Source organism: Acanthaster planci, linkage group LG04 (assembly GCF_054643075.1).
Source record: "Acanthaster planci isolate LZ-2023a linkage group LG04, COTS_SCS, whole genome shotgun sequence".
Classification (NCBI taxonomy): domain Eukaryota; kingdom Metazoa; phylum Echinodermata; class Asteroidea; order Valvatida; family Acanthasteridae; genus Acanthaster; species Acanthaster planci.
In genome coordinates, this window is record NC_141780.1 from 16,509,086 (window position 1) to 16,527,401 (window position 18,316).

General features: G+C 43.3%; 4 protein-coding genes across 4 annotated transcripts; all 4 read right to left on the reverse strand.

Annotated features, from left to right (window-relative positions):
- Window positions 1-151: 151 nt before the first annotated feature.
- On the reverse strand, window positions 152-3,820 carry LOC110973979 (allatostatin-A receptor-like). Its single transcript, XM_087135975.1, has one exon. The coding sequence runs from the start codon at window positions 3,815-3,817 to the stop codon at window positions 2,747-2,749; it is 1,071 nt and encodes a 356-aa protein (XP_086992101.1). The 5' UTR covers window positions 3,818-3,820; the 3' UTR covers window positions 152-2,746.
- Window positions 3,821-10,245: 6,425 nt separating this feature from the next.
- Window positions 10,246-11,570, reverse strand: LOC110973978 (allatostatin-A receptor-like). The gene has a single exon (XM_022225251.2). It carries the CDS (start codon window positions 11,567-11,569, stop codon window positions 10,604-10,606), a length of 966 nt encoding a protein of 321 aa, XP_022080943.2. The 5' UTR covers window position 11,570; the 3' UTR covers window positions 10,246-10,603.
- A 927-nt stretch (window positions 11,571-12,497) lies between these two features.
- Window positions 12,498-13,552, reverse strand: LOC110973977 (neuromedin-U receptor 1-like). The gene has a single exon (XM_022225250.2). It carries the CDS (start codon window positions 13,453-13,455, stop codon window positions 12,508-12,510), a length of 948 nt encoding a protein of 315 aa, XP_022080942.2. The 5' UTR covers window positions 13,456-13,552; the 3' UTR covers window positions 12,498-12,507.
- Window positions 13,553-15,473: 1,921 nt separating this feature from the next.
- On the reverse strand, window positions 15,474-17,748 carry LOC110974115 (protein SPMIP1-like). Its single transcript, XM_022225489.2, has one exon. It carries the CDS (start codon window positions 17,555-17,557, stop codon window positions 17,009-17,011), a length of 549 nt encoding a protein of 182 aa, XP_022081181.2. The 5' UTR covers window positions 17,558-17,748; the 3' UTR covers window positions 15,474-17,008.
- Window positions 17,749-18,316: the final 568 nt, after the last annotated feature.

Sequence of the window (18,316 nt, forward strand, 5' to 3'; positions counted from 1 at the left end):
TTGCTTGATGAATCCGGCTTAAATTTGATACTATTCTAAGCATCTATATATTTTGATGACAATACATATAAATGCATTCTGCAACCAAATACTTTATTCTTAATTTGATTTTTTTTATTTAAGAGTACTGAAAGAAACTAAACTTGGTTTGATCTTTAATCACATTACACTGTAAAGCTGAAAAAACCAATAATGGCGTTTTCAGCAAAGAACTAAGATCGCTCCGATGGCTCAATGTCAACTTCCACCAAAACTCGGAATTTTCCACCAGGTGCCTTGTTAACATATCCACCACTGTCAGTTCGGAGTTTGCCACTGAAGGCTGTGCCAATAGATCAAGAAACTTACCACTCAGATCTTAATGAAGAGAGACATGCCTTGCAGGACAAATAATTTGCCTGGCAAATGGAGTATGTGATGGTCTTTCAACGTGCCAGTTATTACAATACTTACAGCCACACTTGTCAGCGAGCTGACACTGATTACCACGGAAAGTCTGTTACTGAAGTGACAGCAGCACTGATGCAGAGTGACGAGTGGATATTTAAAATATTATCGAAGAATTCTTGTTGACAGCTGCATATTATACATAAAGTGAAACATAAACATTTGGTGTCCTCGATTGCTTCCATTTTGGAGGTCACCCAGTTCTCTGTTAATTATTAATTTACTTACAAAGATATACAACACTGTTGCAAACTGCTTGCTGACTACAGTGACCTAAAATACAAATCACAAAATATGGAGGGCCTGACGTTTTGATCCCAGCAGAATCTTTCTCAAAGGCAAAAGTATTAATTTTGTACTTATAACACTGAAAATAAGGTGAAGATGATCAGACGGAAATACAAACTTTAGACTATCTGCGAACAATGACTTTTCAGCAACTAAACACTACATGAATTAAGATCGCTCCCATGGCTCTATCTCAACCTCTACCAAGCTCCCTATCCTCCAACATTGCCTTGGTAACTTATTTACACCACCATTAGTTCGGACCGTAGAGTCTGCCATTCAAGGCGATTGCAATATAGATGAAGAAACCTATACTGACAGCTTAATGAAGAGAGACATGCTTAGCACGAAAAATAACAAAACGTCGCAGTTTTTCATCCCAGCCAAATGGAGTACATCTACTGGTCCTTCAACGTGTCGTTTATTACTTACAGCCAATGTAATTTATGGCGCACGTTATACTTGCTTTGTAGCAAGTTGGCACAGATTACCCTGAAAATTATTCCGACTAAAGCGACAGTAGCAATGATGCAGAGCCACAACCGCAAACTTCAATGTTATCGGCGATTTCTTGTTGACAGCCGGATCTTTTACTTGACAAAAACTTAAAATATTAACATCAGATGTTCCCACACGCTTCAAGTTTGCAGGTCGTCCAGATCTCTGTTTGAGTTATCATCACTTTATTTCAAAAACACTGAAATATGAGGTGACGACTCAACAATGCATCCATCGGGAAATAAAATACTTCGAGTTGGAATTACAAACCCTACGAACAGTCATGGGTTAATTGCCGACAACCTTTTATAAAACGTTTTGAACTACTTTCCTTGGTGAAGAAGAAGGTCGTTTACAGATCTTCTCAAGCTGAGTTTTGTTTGAGATACCCGTTTTGTGATACCCATCTGTGAGTTTGTTTTCCGGCGCAAAGAAACTATAACTGCTCAAATGTTGGCTTGGTAATTGGAATAGTGGGATTGGCCTTTCCTTTTACCATACACGTGTATAAACACTCATACATCGGGTCTGCATTACATACAACCTTTTTCTGCTGTGTACGGGTCCATGGTGTTTTGTACGCCCGAGGGGGGCTAAAGCAACTCGCCTGTGTGAAAACTGGCAGACCCGGTCACAACAGGCAACATTATTGTTTGTAACATCACGGAAATAGATCTTATGAATAAGAGAGAACAAAGTGAAATACATTTTTACCGCTTAACTTCACTGATATTATCCTTGCCGACTAGTGTTTGGTTGAACATTTACATGTACTCATTGAATGTAGATTGGTCGGAAGTGTCATCTGTGTCACAGCATTTGCGGAGAAATTTTCCAGCAAGCTCTTTACTTCTATCGGGTGTAATATCTCGCCCCTCCGGGTTGATTGGCAATGCATAAATCGAAACCGCCGTATTTGAAGATTCTGGATTTGAAGACAGTTACACAGATTTCTGATCTTACCGGTCAAGCGGTTTACTGAGACTCCTCCCCCCGGATAAAGGCAAAAGCGTTTACCCCGCACATCATGAAAAATAAACCACCACAATACCAATGTCAAAATTCGATACTTCCATATGCATAACAATAAAAATAAACACTTTTCCATCTAAGGTCGTAGATGTGTATAAGTAGTGCAAATATAGGAACAACAAATACATCCAATCGGGCATGTAACGATACCCAAAACGACGATGGCTACTGTCCCTGGTCGAGAAGAGTGTTTAAAGAATCGTATCAAGTGGAGTTTTGTTTAATAGAGATTTTTTTGTTTTGTTTTTTTTTTGTTTTCCGCCATTGGGACACATTGAGTCGACATCCTGTAACAATGACTAGATTCTTTATGTGTTTGTAATACCCAAATAACCAAGGCGTACAACCGAGATTTAAAATGTTGCTTGGGGAATGAGCTCATGGTCAGCGATATTTAATTCTTGAAATCGCTATGCCGCAGCGTGCCAGATCTCGGGCCTTCCGTTAGCGGAACTCCACTGATGATTAGCTGCTTTGGAGACTAGTTCCCCGGCGTGTCCTCGGCCTGGATTGGCCTCCCGATTAAAGAAAGAAACCCTCGTTGGAACTGCTTGTACTTGAAGGCGTAAATGAAGGGATTCGTGCATGAACTGATGCCTACCAGAGACAGCGATGTGATGTAAATGGCCGTGGTGTGGTACAGTCTCAATCCCACGCTAGTAACGAAAAATATGATCTGCATTGGAGTCCAACAAACGAGAAAGGTGATGAACACAAGCAGGAGGGTCCTGAAGACGTTGCGGCGGGCCCGAAGCAGTGATTGCTCGGCGTTTTCCGGGCGGGCCTCACCCTCTCTGTTCCCCGGTGCCGAATAGGCCGACACGGTCGGAGCGACGGCACCGACGCGATTTGCGCTTCGTTTCAGCTCCACGGCCATGTGCGAGTAGGAGAACAACATGAAGATCGCTGGGATGAGGAAGTGGACCACAATAATGACGATGCTAAGAACCTGGGCACTAACTGAAGTGGAGCGGAAACACTGGCCATTTTCGAATCTGTTTGTCATAACTGAGTAAGCTCCCTCCAGAATGAGTCCAAGGAGCCAGACGATAGCCACCATGCCCACGATGGACTTCCTGGTGTACAGAGTGACGTATTTAAACGGATACACGATAGCTACGTACCGCTCGCAGGTGAGAAACACCAGGTTGTAGGTGGAGGAGGTGTAGCAGGCCCAGAGGAAGAATTCTGACAGCCAGAAGAGACAGACAATTTGGTATCCCGAATTGTCCGGAAGGGGGTCGGGGACTGGCAGGGCACTTGTCACGATCAGAAAGAGAGAGCCGAGGAAGTCCACCACGGCCTGGTTGCAAATGAAAGCATTGGTCTTCGTGTGCATGAACTTCACCTTGCAGATAACGATGACCACAATGGCGTTCCCGGTCAGGCCAATCACACCAATGATGGTCTCTACAATGGGGAGGGCAAGCATGGGCTCTGCCATGTTCCCTTCTCCAGAATTACCAGTGACTTGATCCCGATTTGAGTGGGTGCTAGCCTGAGAGACGATTAGTGTGAAAAGTCCGGGGCATTTCAAATACGCAGCATGCATTGACAGCCACCTGAATCCTTGTGCATACTGACAGGGTAGAGTGCATGATAGTCCTTAAAACAGGTATTCATTACTTGAAGCCACACCATAATACGCCTATTTGCTTCTACATGAGCGCATACTGATTGCCTTAGAGATTCATCCGAATGAAGCTGCAGCTCCCTTATACGCACGCTTTAATTAATGTGACCACTGCCGTTCTTAACTGAAAATTGACAAGTTAATTACCAACTAATTTGTGAGTTAAATTATTATGGACAACTGCTTCGAAAACTAACTACGACGTATTATTGCCTAATCTTTATTACATACTCAAGATGAGCAGGAGTGTTTTGCGGACTATATACGAGCATTCAGTCAGTACGTGCATAGAGCTCTATGGTACGTGTCAGTGCCGAGCAAGACGCGTCGAACAGGATATCGACAAGTCCCACAAGGTTGGCTGACACTTCAGAAACTGGCAGAACAATGCGCCGGGAAGGGCTGATGACTTTGTGCATTAATTGGCTACATTGTGAACACCTCCGACCGAGAGGTTATCGCTTCCTGTTAGAAAAGCGTTATTTTAAAGTTTTGTTTAGTCGAGAGCAATGCTTTGGACTAGAAAAAATGTCGGCTTATGTGATAAAAAAACATGACCTTGGTACAATCACAGTAATTGTTCTTCTCACTAAGTATCACTGATCACGTGTCTTTTCGCAATTTATCTCAAATCACTGGTATATCTTGATCAATTTTGGATGAACTAATAAAGTGCAGCAGTGTCAGAGAAAACGAGAAAATATAGAATTGATAACAGTCACATTGAGCGAGCTCGCGCGTCAGGCAGACATTTTCCCACAGTGCCCTGCGTGTCGTTAGTGACCTATGTGAGGTATTTCCTTCACTATAAAATATGTACAAGGCCATCAACCCTTCCCAGCGCCCTGGTCGGGCGCTGGGGCACGAGCGAAGGTTGAAGATTGGAGGATGTTGGAGAAAAACGTCGCTGAATGTCAGATGTTATTCAGACATTAATACGCACACAGTAAAACATAGAGCATTGCAGTATTTCTGTTTGAAAAGGATCATGTTTAAGAAAAACGTTTTACGCAAATCTTTGTTATTGAAATTTGTGTGTTATAGTCAACGTTATTTCAATTTACTTTTGCTAGTGTCCTCAGTATATTGGAGCACATACAGGTTCTTATTGCTTTTATAAATTTGCATATTCCTGAGTAAAACTGTGATGTAATTCTCAGTACTGAACCTCAATGTTGTATTGGTTTGTCACAAAAATCGCTGGATTTTTATGTTTCACTTTCCAAGATCTCCATTTCCTCTGGCAATACATTTTTGTATAAGAATATAGCAGTCAACCGTCTAGCAACCTTTTCTCAGAATTGTTTTCAAAAAGTAAACGCACCACCTTTACAACATTTCAACTTTCTATGTTTAATCTGACAAATGGGGGCGCTGTTGTGATATCCTTCAAAGGCTGACACTGTTCGTTGTTAGGGTTCGCTGTTTACATTGTGAACAAAAATTGTGTCCACTAGAAATATCTTTAGAGAAATCTTTGCCGACTAGCTTATTATAAGGAACAAAACAACAGCAAACAACCCCCCCCAATCATAATCTTCCTGAAACAGGAAAGTTCAAGAACGCAAAAACAAGACAATCCTATAAATTGTGGCAAATTTCTTCGAGGAATAATATCACACTTTCGCTCATTACGATGCAAATTAGAACAGCGTTTGGTTTACTATACGGAGATAATCTGATCGATACAAGAAGAAGGCCCAGCTGGTCCAGGCTGAATTTCTTTATCTATTATCTCTTTAAATGAGATACAAGGTCTCATCATCAACATCCAGAGGCACATCTTTCACTTGCCTTGCAAGTTTCTTGTCAAGGGGTTTTCCCATGAATTCGAATTAATGCTCCTTTTTCTTTTGTTCTTTGACAACGAGTCGGCTAAGGTCTTCATCCTGGACTCAACCTGTTGCCTGTTGTTGGGGAGCCTCTGACGGTTTTTCTGAACGCCAACTCCCTCTCTGGTCTATTTTCATCTCACGGTTCATCAGCTCCATAAACTCTCTGTCATCAGAAGAAGGTCCCAGACAATCATCGGAACAGGTGCTCTAAAACACATCTAATAATTCACCTGGATCAAGCCTGCGTTGAATGACTTCGAACACGTTATGACATGGCTCAAGGCTGACAGAATCGCAGCTATTTCTCAGCACCTGTGTGTAGTAAGTGCTGACAACATCCTTTGCAGATGTCTGATGTCTCTGCGGACATGGGCACCGCTCAGGCAGACGTCGCCTGCACCCATCCACCCTAGGTCTAATCGGTGTGCCCACGGCTGATAATCCTTGCCATTGATGACCTCCCTCGCCTTGTGAAAGTGGGGAGCGTCCCTGCCGAGTAAGATCACTACCTCAGCATCCTTGTCTAAGGGGGCAGTATTGTGGCGAAGACTTCTCGGAGGCCACCTACTGTCTTGACAGCGTACCCTGACCTTTCATTTTTCATCCCCAAAACTGTCTAAGAGATTTGGGTTGATAAGACAACCATCACTCTGGTCGTCGATGAGAACGTACGTGGTGACAGCATGCTCTGGCTTCTTTTGAAGGAAGGCTCTTGCCAGGCATATCTTTGCACACGAGCGGCCCTCTTTACTCTTGTCACAAACTCGGGTACATTTGGGTGCCACAGTTCTTTCAGTGTCATCTTCTGTTTCCTGGTGGTAGGTGGTGTCTGGTTTTGATGTGGATATATCTTCATGGGTAGGCGTTGGTCTGTGCACCACGGTAGCATGGACCTTATTACGGACATCACATCTCGCCCCAGTCTTACTACTCTTGCTCAAGTCGCTCGGCTTTAGACATCTGGAGCACAAGTTGTTAAACTTGAGAATGCCAACCTTCTCTTCTAGGTTTTGCCTTGAAGACGCGACAGTCCTGGAGGGTGTGTCCAGTGTTATGGATAGGGCAACGAGGAATGTCTTCAAGGACACACTCAAGCGTGATCTTCGGACATTCCAAGTTCCAGCTAGGTCATGGGAGACTACTGCAAAGGACCGTGCAGACTGGTTTTTCCATCTCTTCAGAAGACAACATCCCATTTTTTGAGAACCGACGGGCGGCTAGACACCGTGCCTCATCGTCGCACAAGACAGGATAGGCCTTACTTTCTGTGGTCGCCTGCACCCTTGGAAGCATCTGTGAACTGGAAGGTGGGGCCTGTCTGCACACGGGCATGATCATGGACGAATTTGACAAACACATCGAATGGAGGAAACATCACAGAATGCTTCTCCAGATGTTCGGAACCCTTCTCTCGCCACTTGACTTGCAGCCACTCTGGCAATTACTGGACCAGTGGCTGCAGCCCCATCGAGGAATCCAGGGCCAGCAGAACTAGAAATGTTTTGTCTCTTTTGTGTACTGGCCTTCAAGAAGAAGATATCAAAAATACTGTAGTTCGGAGCTGTTTCGAGTTGGAATCTTTTGGAACTGTTCCGCTCTTCATGAATTCTCGCTCCACTGCCTCTGATGAGCCACACTTCTTATCCACGTGAGCCCATACTCTCTGCAGGCCTAGATCAGGATTGTCAACATGAATGGTGCAGATCTTCTGCACGAGGGTCTTGGTTTTGCCTTCAAGAGAATCTAGGATAAGATCCATTTCTAGAAAGGGCTTCAAGTCTAGATCTTTGGCAATCTGCTGGAAGGTATGTTTCCAGGTACGCTAATCCCCTGCGTTACCATGGAAGCTCCTCAAGCTGCTTTTGATAAGCTCCTTCTTAACCAGCATGTTACTGATAGAGTTCAGCTGTTCCTACAACGGTTGACTACTGGGTTCCAACAATTGTTCATCTTTGCTTTTTGACAATGACGGTTGTGTATTCCTCAACTCTTCTTTGTCAAGCTTGTTTTCTTCTTTATTTTCAACGACTTCTGATGGTTGCTTCTCAGCGGCTACTGGTGATTTTTTGTCATCTTATGACTTCTTATCTGGAGACTCATCCAGTTTTGTCTCAGGTTCTTCCATTTGTGCAGATTTTCTGGAAATGCGTTGACACGTAATCGCAGGTTCGATCAGAAGAGTTGACCGCCAGTAGCTGCAAATTTTTCTGGAGAGTAGGAAGATTTTCCGTCAAAGCAGCCAACTCAAGAACGTCTGCTTCTGCTGCTGCCATGGCATAATCTTTCTCAGCACTTAGCAGAAGAAGAGTACGGGCGATGTCTTCCTCTCGGTATTTCAACTCCGATTCCTGACTACGATGATCTGCTTCTTTACGGGTATACTCAACTTTAGCCTTTAAGGACAGAACACTGGAACGAGCTTATGTGGCAGCTGAGCTCGTGGTTGACTTTGTGCTACCACCAGTTTGACGGAATACAGTAGTTCGGTGTGACATCTCGGTTCGACGGGAAACTATACTTGTTACGTCATCGCAATCAATTTCTTGGATCATCCTGGTGGACCTGGGCATATATTGGAGAGTTCTTTTACTGTAATGGACCTGGGGTGCCGGAGCACCCACTTTCCAGCCAGATAACTACAGACTCAGAGAATAGATTTAAACTTGTTTATTCTATAATCCTCTTCATCGCTTGGTGAAACTGGAATAAAAAGAAAATAAAACCCAAAATACAATAATCTGAGCCTATGTAAGTTGATGAGGAATTATACAAAATAAAATCTGAGAAGTTTTGTGAGGCACAATGAATTGTCTTCATTGAAGAAACATTATATAATTAAAGTCATGAAAAACGTTAAAGTTCATAAATTTCAGAAAATCTAAAAAGAAAAGGCTGAAGTATGTTTGCTTACAGAACTGTTCTCTCTAAAGCCCAGTGTGTCCGGAGTCTTTGACAGCTTTTCCGTCCAAAATGTGAAACTCTGTGACCCAAAGATAAACAACAATGTGTGCAGTCATAACTGCACGATTTCAAAATATCCTCACAACTCTATGAATATTCATGAAATCAAAAACAAAAATGGCGAGTGCATGTTTTCAGACAAGTTTCGGCTACACACAAAGCTAAGTATCTAATTCACAGTGTCATATATTTAGTGCAGATTTACAATCATAAAGTGATCAATTACACACCATATCCAAATGATACACACTACCGAGCATTTTAGAGACGAAACCTAGCCTCAAAATGTCGCTATTTAAGGGAACCTTTAAGCAAAAATCGGCAGACTTGTAGATTCTGAGCGGAAAATCAGTGTACATAACTTTGGCGGCAAAACGTATCCGGAAAACTACAATTTTCTCTTCAATGCATTAGTAATAATCCTATACACAATTACTACAAATGTATAATTATAACTTCAATAGGCTCCTATAATACCAATCTGGTCTCAAAAGGTGGAATTTCTGGTAAGTTTAACTGTAGAACTTTGGCAAGAATGATGTACAGTGTAGAAATCGAAGATGGCAGAATAACCAGGAAAAACACGAGAGGGCGCTAGACCGGTGTAAGCTGAACCAGGAAGAACATAACACTGAGGCAACATTCTCAGTTTGTAACATCACGGTAATAGGTTTTGTAAATGCGAAAGAACAAAGTGAAATACAGTTTTATGGCATAAATACACTGAAATTGTCTTTACCGAGCTAGGCTTTGGTTGAACAATTACATGTCATTAAATAAGTAGTCGGGAGGGCCACATTTGTTACGAAAGTTGCCAAGAAATTTTCCAGAAAGTTCTTTATACTTCAGTCGGGGGGGGGATAATATCTCAACCCTTATGGCTGAGGATGGGAATGCATAAATAGGAACCACCCTATTTGCAGATTCCGGATTCGAAGGCTGGAACAGTTTTCCAATCTTACCAGTCGAGCAGTTTACTGAGACATTTTCCTCGCTAGGACAAAGGCAAAAGCGTTTACATCCCACACACTGTGAAATGTATACCACAATACAAACGCTGTCACTAAACTATTTTGATGGGAAGTACTGCATATATACAGTGCGTTTAATTAGTTATGTATAAGATTCGATACTTCCACCGTACAGCAATAAAGATAATAACTCCACAAACACTTTGCCATGTAAGGTAGTATAGATGTATGTAAGAAGCGTAAATACAGGAACAATAAAAAACATCCTAGGCCTATCGGGCATGTAATGATACACAAAACGACAATGACTACTTTCCTTGGTCAAGAAGAGTGGTTATAGAATTGTCTCAAGTGGTTTGTTTAATGGAGATATTTATTTTGTTTTCCGCCATTGGGACACATTGAGTCAACGTCGTGTTACAATGACTATTCTTTATGTGTTTGTAGTACCCAAATAACAAAGAGTGAAAAATAAACCACCACAATACCAATGTCAAAATTCGATACTTCCATATGCATAACAATAAAAATAAACACTTTTCCATCTAAGGTCATAGATGTGTATAGGCCTAAGTAGTGCAAATATAGGAACAACAAATGCATCCTATCGGGCATGTAATGATACCCAAAACGACGATGACTACTGTCCCTGGTCGAGAAGAGTGTTTAAAGAATCGTATCAAGTGGAGTTTTGTTTAATAGAGATTTTTTTGTTTGTTTTTTGTTTTCCGCCATTGGGACACATTGAGTCGACATCCTGTAACAATGACTAGATTCTTTATGTGTTTTAATACCCAAATAACCAAGGCGTACAACCGAGATTTAAAATGTTGCTTGGGGGATGAGCTCATTGTCAGCGATATTTAATTCTTGAAATCACTATGTCGCGGCGTGTCAGATCTCGGGCCTTCCGTTAGCTGCTTTGGCTGCTTTGGAGACTAGTTCCCCGGCGTGTCCTCCTCGGCCTGGATTGGCCTCCCGATTAAAGAAAGAAACCCTCGCCGGAACTGCTTGTACTTGAAGGCATAAATGAAGGGATTCGCGCATGAATTGATGCCTACCAGAGAGAGAGAGATGACGTAAGTGGCCCCTGTGTAGTCCAGTATTGAGAAAATGTTGAACATGATGAAAACGACCTGGATCGGAGTCCAACACACGAGGAAGGTGATGAACACGAGCAGGAGGGTCCTGAAGACGTTGCGGCGGGCCCGAAGCAGTGATTGCTCGGCGTTTTCCGGGCGGGCCTCACCCTCTCCGTTCGCCGGTGCCGAATTGGCCGACACGGTCGGAGCGACGGCACCGACGCGATTTGCGCTTCGTTTCAGCTCCACGGCCATGTGCGAGTAGGAGAACAACATGAAGATCGCTGGGATGAAGAACTGGAAAACGACAATGACGACGCCAAGAGCCTTCGAACTAAATGAAGCGGAGCGGAAACACTGGCCATTTTCGTATCTGTTTGTTGCAACTGAGTATGACGCCTCAAGAAGGAGTCCAAGAAACCAGATGATAGCCATCATGCCCACGATGGACTTCCTGGTGTACAGAGTGGAGTATTTAAACGGATACACGATAGCTACGTACCGCTCAGATGTGAGTGACACCAGGTTGTAATTGGAGGAGGTGTAGCAGGCCCAGAGGAAGAATTCTGACAGCCAGAGGTGGCAGACAATTTGGTATTCCAATTTGTCCGGAAGGGGGTCGGGGACTGGGATGGTACTTGTCACGATCAGAAAGAGAGAGCCAAGGGAGTCCACCACGGCCTGGTTGCAAATGAAAGCATTGGTCTTCGTGTGCATGAACTTCACCTTGCAGATAACCATGACCACTATGGCGTTCCCGATCAGGCCAATCACACCAATGATCGTCTGGATGATGTGGATGGCAAACAGGGGCTCTGCCATTGTCCCCTCTCCAGAATGAGTGCCAGGCTAAGAGACGATTAGCTGGGAAGGTCCGCGGTAGCAGCCTTCATTGGCAGCGTAGTACAGAGTGCACTCCAACAACAGAGCCTCTAATCCTCCGGCACAGGCAGGGTGGAGTACGATCCTTGCACGAGGCATTCCTCACTTGAAGCCACACCGTGGTGCGCCATATTTATTACATTAGCCCGCACTGATTGCCATAGAGATTCGTCTGAAAAAAGCTGCAGCCAACCCTAAGCACGGTTTACTCACTATCACTACTGTCTAGAGCAATGACAGGAAATTGACAAGTTAATTACCAATGGATTTGTGCGTTAAATTATTATGGACAACTGCTTCTAAAACTAACAATTTAACAACAACGTTAAAATGTGTCATCGCCTGGTCTTTATTACATACTAGTGAGGAACGGGAGTGTTTTGTTGACTGTGTGAGATTACATTTCAGTCAATACGTGTCAGTGTCGAGCAAGACGCGTCGAATAGGATATCTACAAGTTTCCCACAAGTTTGGCTAACACTTCAGAAAATGGCAGACGGAATTACATGTGCATTTAAATGTTTGACTGTTGATGATTGGAGGATGTTGGCGAAAAACTTATCCGATTCAGACATTAAAACGCATTAAAGTCCATCAATATTTAGTGCCCCGCCCGCTTCCATTTTGAACGTCGTCTCTGTTTTATTATTATCATTATTTTCATGTTTTGTTAATAATGAAACATAAGGTGACGGGTCAACCATGTCTGGCAATCCATCGCGAAAAAAACTCGAGTCAGAACTATCAATTTAGACTAGTCATCAGTTAATTGTCAGCAACCTTTAAATCTTGAAAACACTCAGCCATAGACTGAATGTCAGTTTTTGCCGCTTTTGTTTGAGGGTTCCGCGGACGATAAACTCGTTTAAGGTCAAGGTCTATGACATATCCCCCTCAGCCTGGATTTTCCGTCCGATTAGAGAGAGAAATCCTCGTCGGAACCGTCTGTATTTGAAGGCGTAAATGAAGGGATTTGCGCATGAATTGATGGCAACCAGGGAAACCGAAATAATGTAGATCGTGCCGGTAGAGTCCATGCTACAACCTAAGTTGACCATCAATATAAACAGCTGGTTCGGAGTCCAGCACACCAAGAAGGTGATAAGAACAAGTAGGAGGGTCTTGAAGATGTTTCTGCGGGCCCTGAGCAGCGACTGCTCAGCATTTTCTCGGTGGGACTCACCCATCCTATCGCCTGGAGCCGATTCCACTTGACCCGACACAGTTGGGGCAATGACGGCAATACGATTGGCGCTTCGTTTCAGCTTCACGGCCATGTGCGAGTAGAAAAATATCATTAGGATTGCAGGGACAAAGAGCTTGACCAGGAAGAAAACAACGCAAAACCAGGCGATTTCTGACGAGAGGAGGCAAAAGCCATCTTTGTAGGTTGTTAGTGCTGCTTCGTAAGGTGCCTCAAAAATGGGTCCCAACAGCCAGATGGCCACAATCATGCATGTGACAGATTTTTTAGTGTAAAGAGTGGCATATTTGAACGGGACCACAATAGCTACGTAGCGCTCACAGGAAACCGACAGCAGGTTGAAGGTGGACGACGTGAAGCAGGCCCAGAGCAAGACATCAGGCAGCCAGAGTTTGCAGGCCGACGTGTGCGGAGAGGGGTCGGGGACTGGGATGGTACTTGTCACGATCAGAAAGAGAGAGCCGAGGAAGTCCACCACGGCCTGGTTGCAGATGAAGGCGTTAGTCAATGTGTGCATGAACTTCACCTTGCAGATAACAGTGGCCACAACGCCGTTCCCGATCAGGCCAATCACACCAATGATCGTCTTAATAATGTGGAGCACACTCAGGGGCTCTGCCATGGTCCTTGCTTCGATGATTCGATATCAACCTTCAGTCCATTCCCACTTTCTGAACGATGGCTTGGGAAATACTTGCAGAAAATTTAGTCGGGCTCCACAGTCTACTAGACTTTATGTGAACGGAAAGATCCAAAGCAGTTACATTAATGCAAAACCCCACTGCAACAGCTCTATACCCATAAAGAAAAAGAACAACACGTCGCAATTCTCATCTAAGCAAATGAAGTTTGTGTTGGCTATTCGATGCTGCGCCTTATTTACTTTAGTTAAAAAGCGACAGTGATTGATATGGAAAATACGCTGACTAAAGCGACAGGAGCACTGGTGCAGAGTAACGACTGAAAATTGACTTTACCCAAGTAATTGCCTGATACCGGTAATTCCTGACAGCCGCTTGTATCAGGGAAGCAGGGGACCAACTTACGCCTCCCACCCCACGGCTTTTGTGGTAAGGCTTTCAGATTTTTTTTCAGTCCACCAATATATTGTTCAGTAAGCCCGAACCACCTCGAATTTGAATTTCCTCTCCCCTCGAACACACCAATTACGTGAAGCGTCCCCACACACTTATCCGCTTCGGGCACAAGTACCCCCTCACTGGTTGAAATTAAAGAATCATGTTGGTCGGGAGTGTTCATTTTGTTTGAACTAGACCCTTGAGGAGCCCCCGTTGCTAAGAAAATCGTTAATTATGCAAGGGTACTTGCCTGCAGTATAATCGAGATTACAATTCTTCCGGAGGTGAGTATCAACATGCCTTCTGCTGCCTCTCAGAGCGCCTTCACCAGTCTTTATAGAACAAATTCTCTTCCAGCCAACCATGTGACCTATGACCTCTTTGAAAGTACTGCAGTGATATGGGTGGGTCAAGTCCCCATGGCTTGCCAAAAGGGAAGAAGGGTGGGAAAGTCCAACCATGTAAAACTGCTAAGTACTAAATTTAAAACCCATAACTTGGGTAACAACTTTAAACAGTGGAAAAAAAGAATTGGAAGACTGTAATTTAACAAGTAACACAATCATACAGAAAACTTCAAACTGGAAATAAGGCAAAGAACAATTTTCTTCTATCTGAAACAACTATTTGTAAAGTATCTGACAAACATGTCAAGAGAAGAAAATTATATCGATGAACTCAATAGTGAGCCACTCGCTGGGCTATACTTGACCCAACTTGGGCCCTCAAATCGAAAAATCATATGCAAATCACAAGAATCAAGGGCTAGTGGAATTGTTATAGGGAACCTGCTATAATACCAGTAAAGCAGAAGGGCGGGAGTTGACTCTACCCTTGCATAATCAACGATTATACTTCGCCTCCTTCGGTTTTGAATCAACATGCGATTTTTAAGCTGCTTTAAGGAGGATGTCAGCTTTGGACTATTCTGTCGGTGGCTTATGATGATAGGTGCGGAAAGTACATGTAGAATCCGACGCCCAATCTGCTGAATCTAAAATAACTTTCAAGGGTACCCCTAAACCAAAAGATGCAGATGTCACTGCACCCCGTGTAGAGTGTGCCTTAAATTTGGTAGTGTCCACCCCAGCCTTCTGTAACATCTCAACCGTCGACCGGCTGACTGTGGATGACACCACCTTTTTGAGTGGTTTCAAGTGGCTTATTAGGAGCTGTGATTGGCCATTAGTGAGGGGGCTGTACGATTCATATAACTGGACACTGCTTCTACTGGACACAGGGACTTGCCCTCACTGAAAGGCCTTAATCTCAATACTCTTAACCCTGCGACGCGGTTATATTTTGGTTTTCACACGGTTGCTGGAGCTGCTTGTTTGGAGAGGCCGTATCATTTCTCGGGTTTCAGAGCCCCCAGTCCTTCCGAAAGACATTTAAATACTTCAGTGGCTGTCCCCTAGCCTCTACAGCTCGTAAAACCCGCAAAAAGTACACCACAATAGCGGGGGGGGCCTCATTTCCCAGGCTATCCTGGTTTGAGGTGGAAGGCCATTTCAGTCGGAATATCTTAACTTCTAAATGTACACTAAAGCAAGACCAATCATTTTTCATATTCCAATTGGCACTTTTAATCCAATACTTTGAGAAATTCACTAAACATTCATTTACTAGCACAACCAACACAGTAATGGAAGAGTGGTCAAATTAAGTTCCGAAAGTTAGAACACTGCATAATTTTCCTGGACAAATGTACAAAACATAAAACACAGTCTACTGCTCCTTTGAGAAAAAAAAATATTATGTAATAATAAGCCTAAGGTTCAAGTATTGAGCAAAAAATCAAGCAGCTGGTTTCTAAATAACATTCTTGAACGAGAAAGAAATGTCAGTACCGTGTAGTATTAAGTGGATAGAAAAAAATCCCAACAGAAACATGTTCAGATACAGGGTTCTTCACTGTATTACTTCAAATGTGTTTAAATCTAGATTAAGCTGACTTTCATATAGAAGGGGTACGGTTTACCCCCATCATTACCTCTGTGGACCTTGATCCTTTGATGAACAACATTAAAGTGTTGCATACATATATTATTTGTAAGTTCATACCTAGCATTTGTCACGTGGGAATCCAATACACACTTCACGGTGCATGTAAGGCAATGCTTTTGCCAGAGGGGTGTTTGGAAAACCTTGTAATAAACACCCCATTGGCCATTTTAGACACCTTTTGTTGCACAAACTGCATGTAAAAGCATAAATAAAATCAACAACTTGGAACTTTCCTCCCGTCAAGGCATATGTGGACACCCCTTCTTTAACGCTGGTTCTAAAACCTGCTGGTAAACTAGTTCTTTTGCCAGACTACGCAGAGTATCTGCCTCGGTACCTGATGTACACTTTGCAGCCTGGGCATGACTGCCTTTTTTCTGTTGGTATGGTAGACCTACATTCCTCGGCTTGACTTGACCTTGGCTGACACTCTCTGCTCACTAATACTACAGCTGCAATTTAATTTGGAACTTGAAGTAAGTTGATTAAAGTGAGCAGCCATAATCATGAGTACATGTATATTCCATCATGAAAAGGAATTCCCTTCTTAAGATCAAAAAGGTGAATAATCAGCAGTACATGAATTACAGTAATACGTGTACAACTTTCAGGACCTTTGTCTTATGGATCATTTTGGTTTAATATGAAAATTAAAATCACATAATTCATTTTACACTCAGTTAAAATGTTTTTCTTCTACATGGCAAATGCTGTACACATGACTGTGGCCATCAGCATGTTTATCATTTTCATTCATGCTATATTTCAACAATTTCAAAGTTCCATGCACCAAGGAATTTAACCATGACGTCAGAGGTGGTATCATTATAAAATGGTTTCTGCTCATTTCCACAATTCTTATCTATTTTTCGAGCAAAAGTACTGACATCAATTGTTGCGTAACCTTTGATTTATACACAAATACCCACAAAACATCCTAAATATACAAAACAGAAAAATATTACGACAGAGCTGGACAGTAGTAGCAGTATTCGGAGGGTTTCTGCAGTGTTGCATAGGACTGTCTGGACAGCTGATGGGAAGATGAAGATAGTCTCATACTTTTTTCTTAATATGGAGCTAACAGTGTTAAAAAATTCCATTGGTACGGTAGAAGGAGTCCTTGACAATACGAGATCGACCAAATGCAGGTGCTCGGAATTCCTTGACCACATCATCCAAACGCCATCCGTACTCCCAGGAGCTGGTAATAGGAAAATCGTACTTGACTTCAGGTTTCTTCAACTTCCTGATCTGCAGGTAGGCGTACCGGCCGGTGCCTTCCTTGCTGAAGCCTTTATAGAGCTGGTCTTTGACCGCCGGCGTCACGGGTCTCATCTCGACTAGCAAGGCGTCGGGGTCCTCGCTGGCCATGGCTGCCAAGTCTTTCTTTCTGGCCTCTTTCTTGGCCGCCAGCTCGCTCAGGCTGTGTGACTGCTCAGCGGCGGGTTTGGGGGCCTTCAGGGTGGCGACCACGTTTGGGACCATGTTTGGCCGATGCTTGCGGGCGATCCCTCTGCGGGATTCCCGGGCGAATTCCTTGCTGTACTTCTCGTGCCAGGCCAGGCGAGTGTACGCTTCCTTGTGGATGGACTCGGTCCAGAAATTCTGGCGTTGCACATCGAAAAGTTCCCTCATGCTGCTTGACTAGTTCAGCACGGAACGTCAGAAGTGAGAGGTAAACACCAACGGTGTGATTTTATAAAACGGCTCCAAAATACGCCCGATGACAAGCAAAAAATCCTTAACGATCATTTGTTACTTTCAGTACGGTGCTGATGTACATGTTATTGTGCTGTTACTATGGACGCACTGCGATAATGACTGAACAATCGCAAGAGGGCGCAGTTATAATTTCTTTCCTTTGGTTGAGCTGCATACAGGCTACGGCTAGCAAAATACAGCACATGAGCATTCGATGTCGAAGTCATTGGTTAGCCTCTTTATTTCATTTCAGGCAAGCCGTAACCAAGAAGTACTTTTAGGGCCGTTTTCCAATACTCAACGTCGCCTCCGTCTCAGGCCTTAACTGTTTTTAACTAGCTGATATTGAAGCTGTAAGAGCAGTAATTAGTTTAATAGTGCCACAAAACATCCAATAAGATGCAAGAGAGCAAAAAAAAAATAGTAATCTAATTTAATTTAAACGCTTCAGGTCCACAATTGGGGATTGGTTTTGGGAACGAAGCCTCAACGGAACTCAAGTCGAGTTTGGAAAAGGGCTTAAGTAATCCGGATATGGAATGACGTATTCAGGGGTTGATAAACGTTACCAAAAAGACAAAATAGTCTGATCTCCGAATACGTATTCGTATAAAATAATACATGTACGCAGCGATATCAGCCGTAACTGATTGAATATTTTGTGGCTGCGGCTGGTTCCCAGTTGTGGTTATG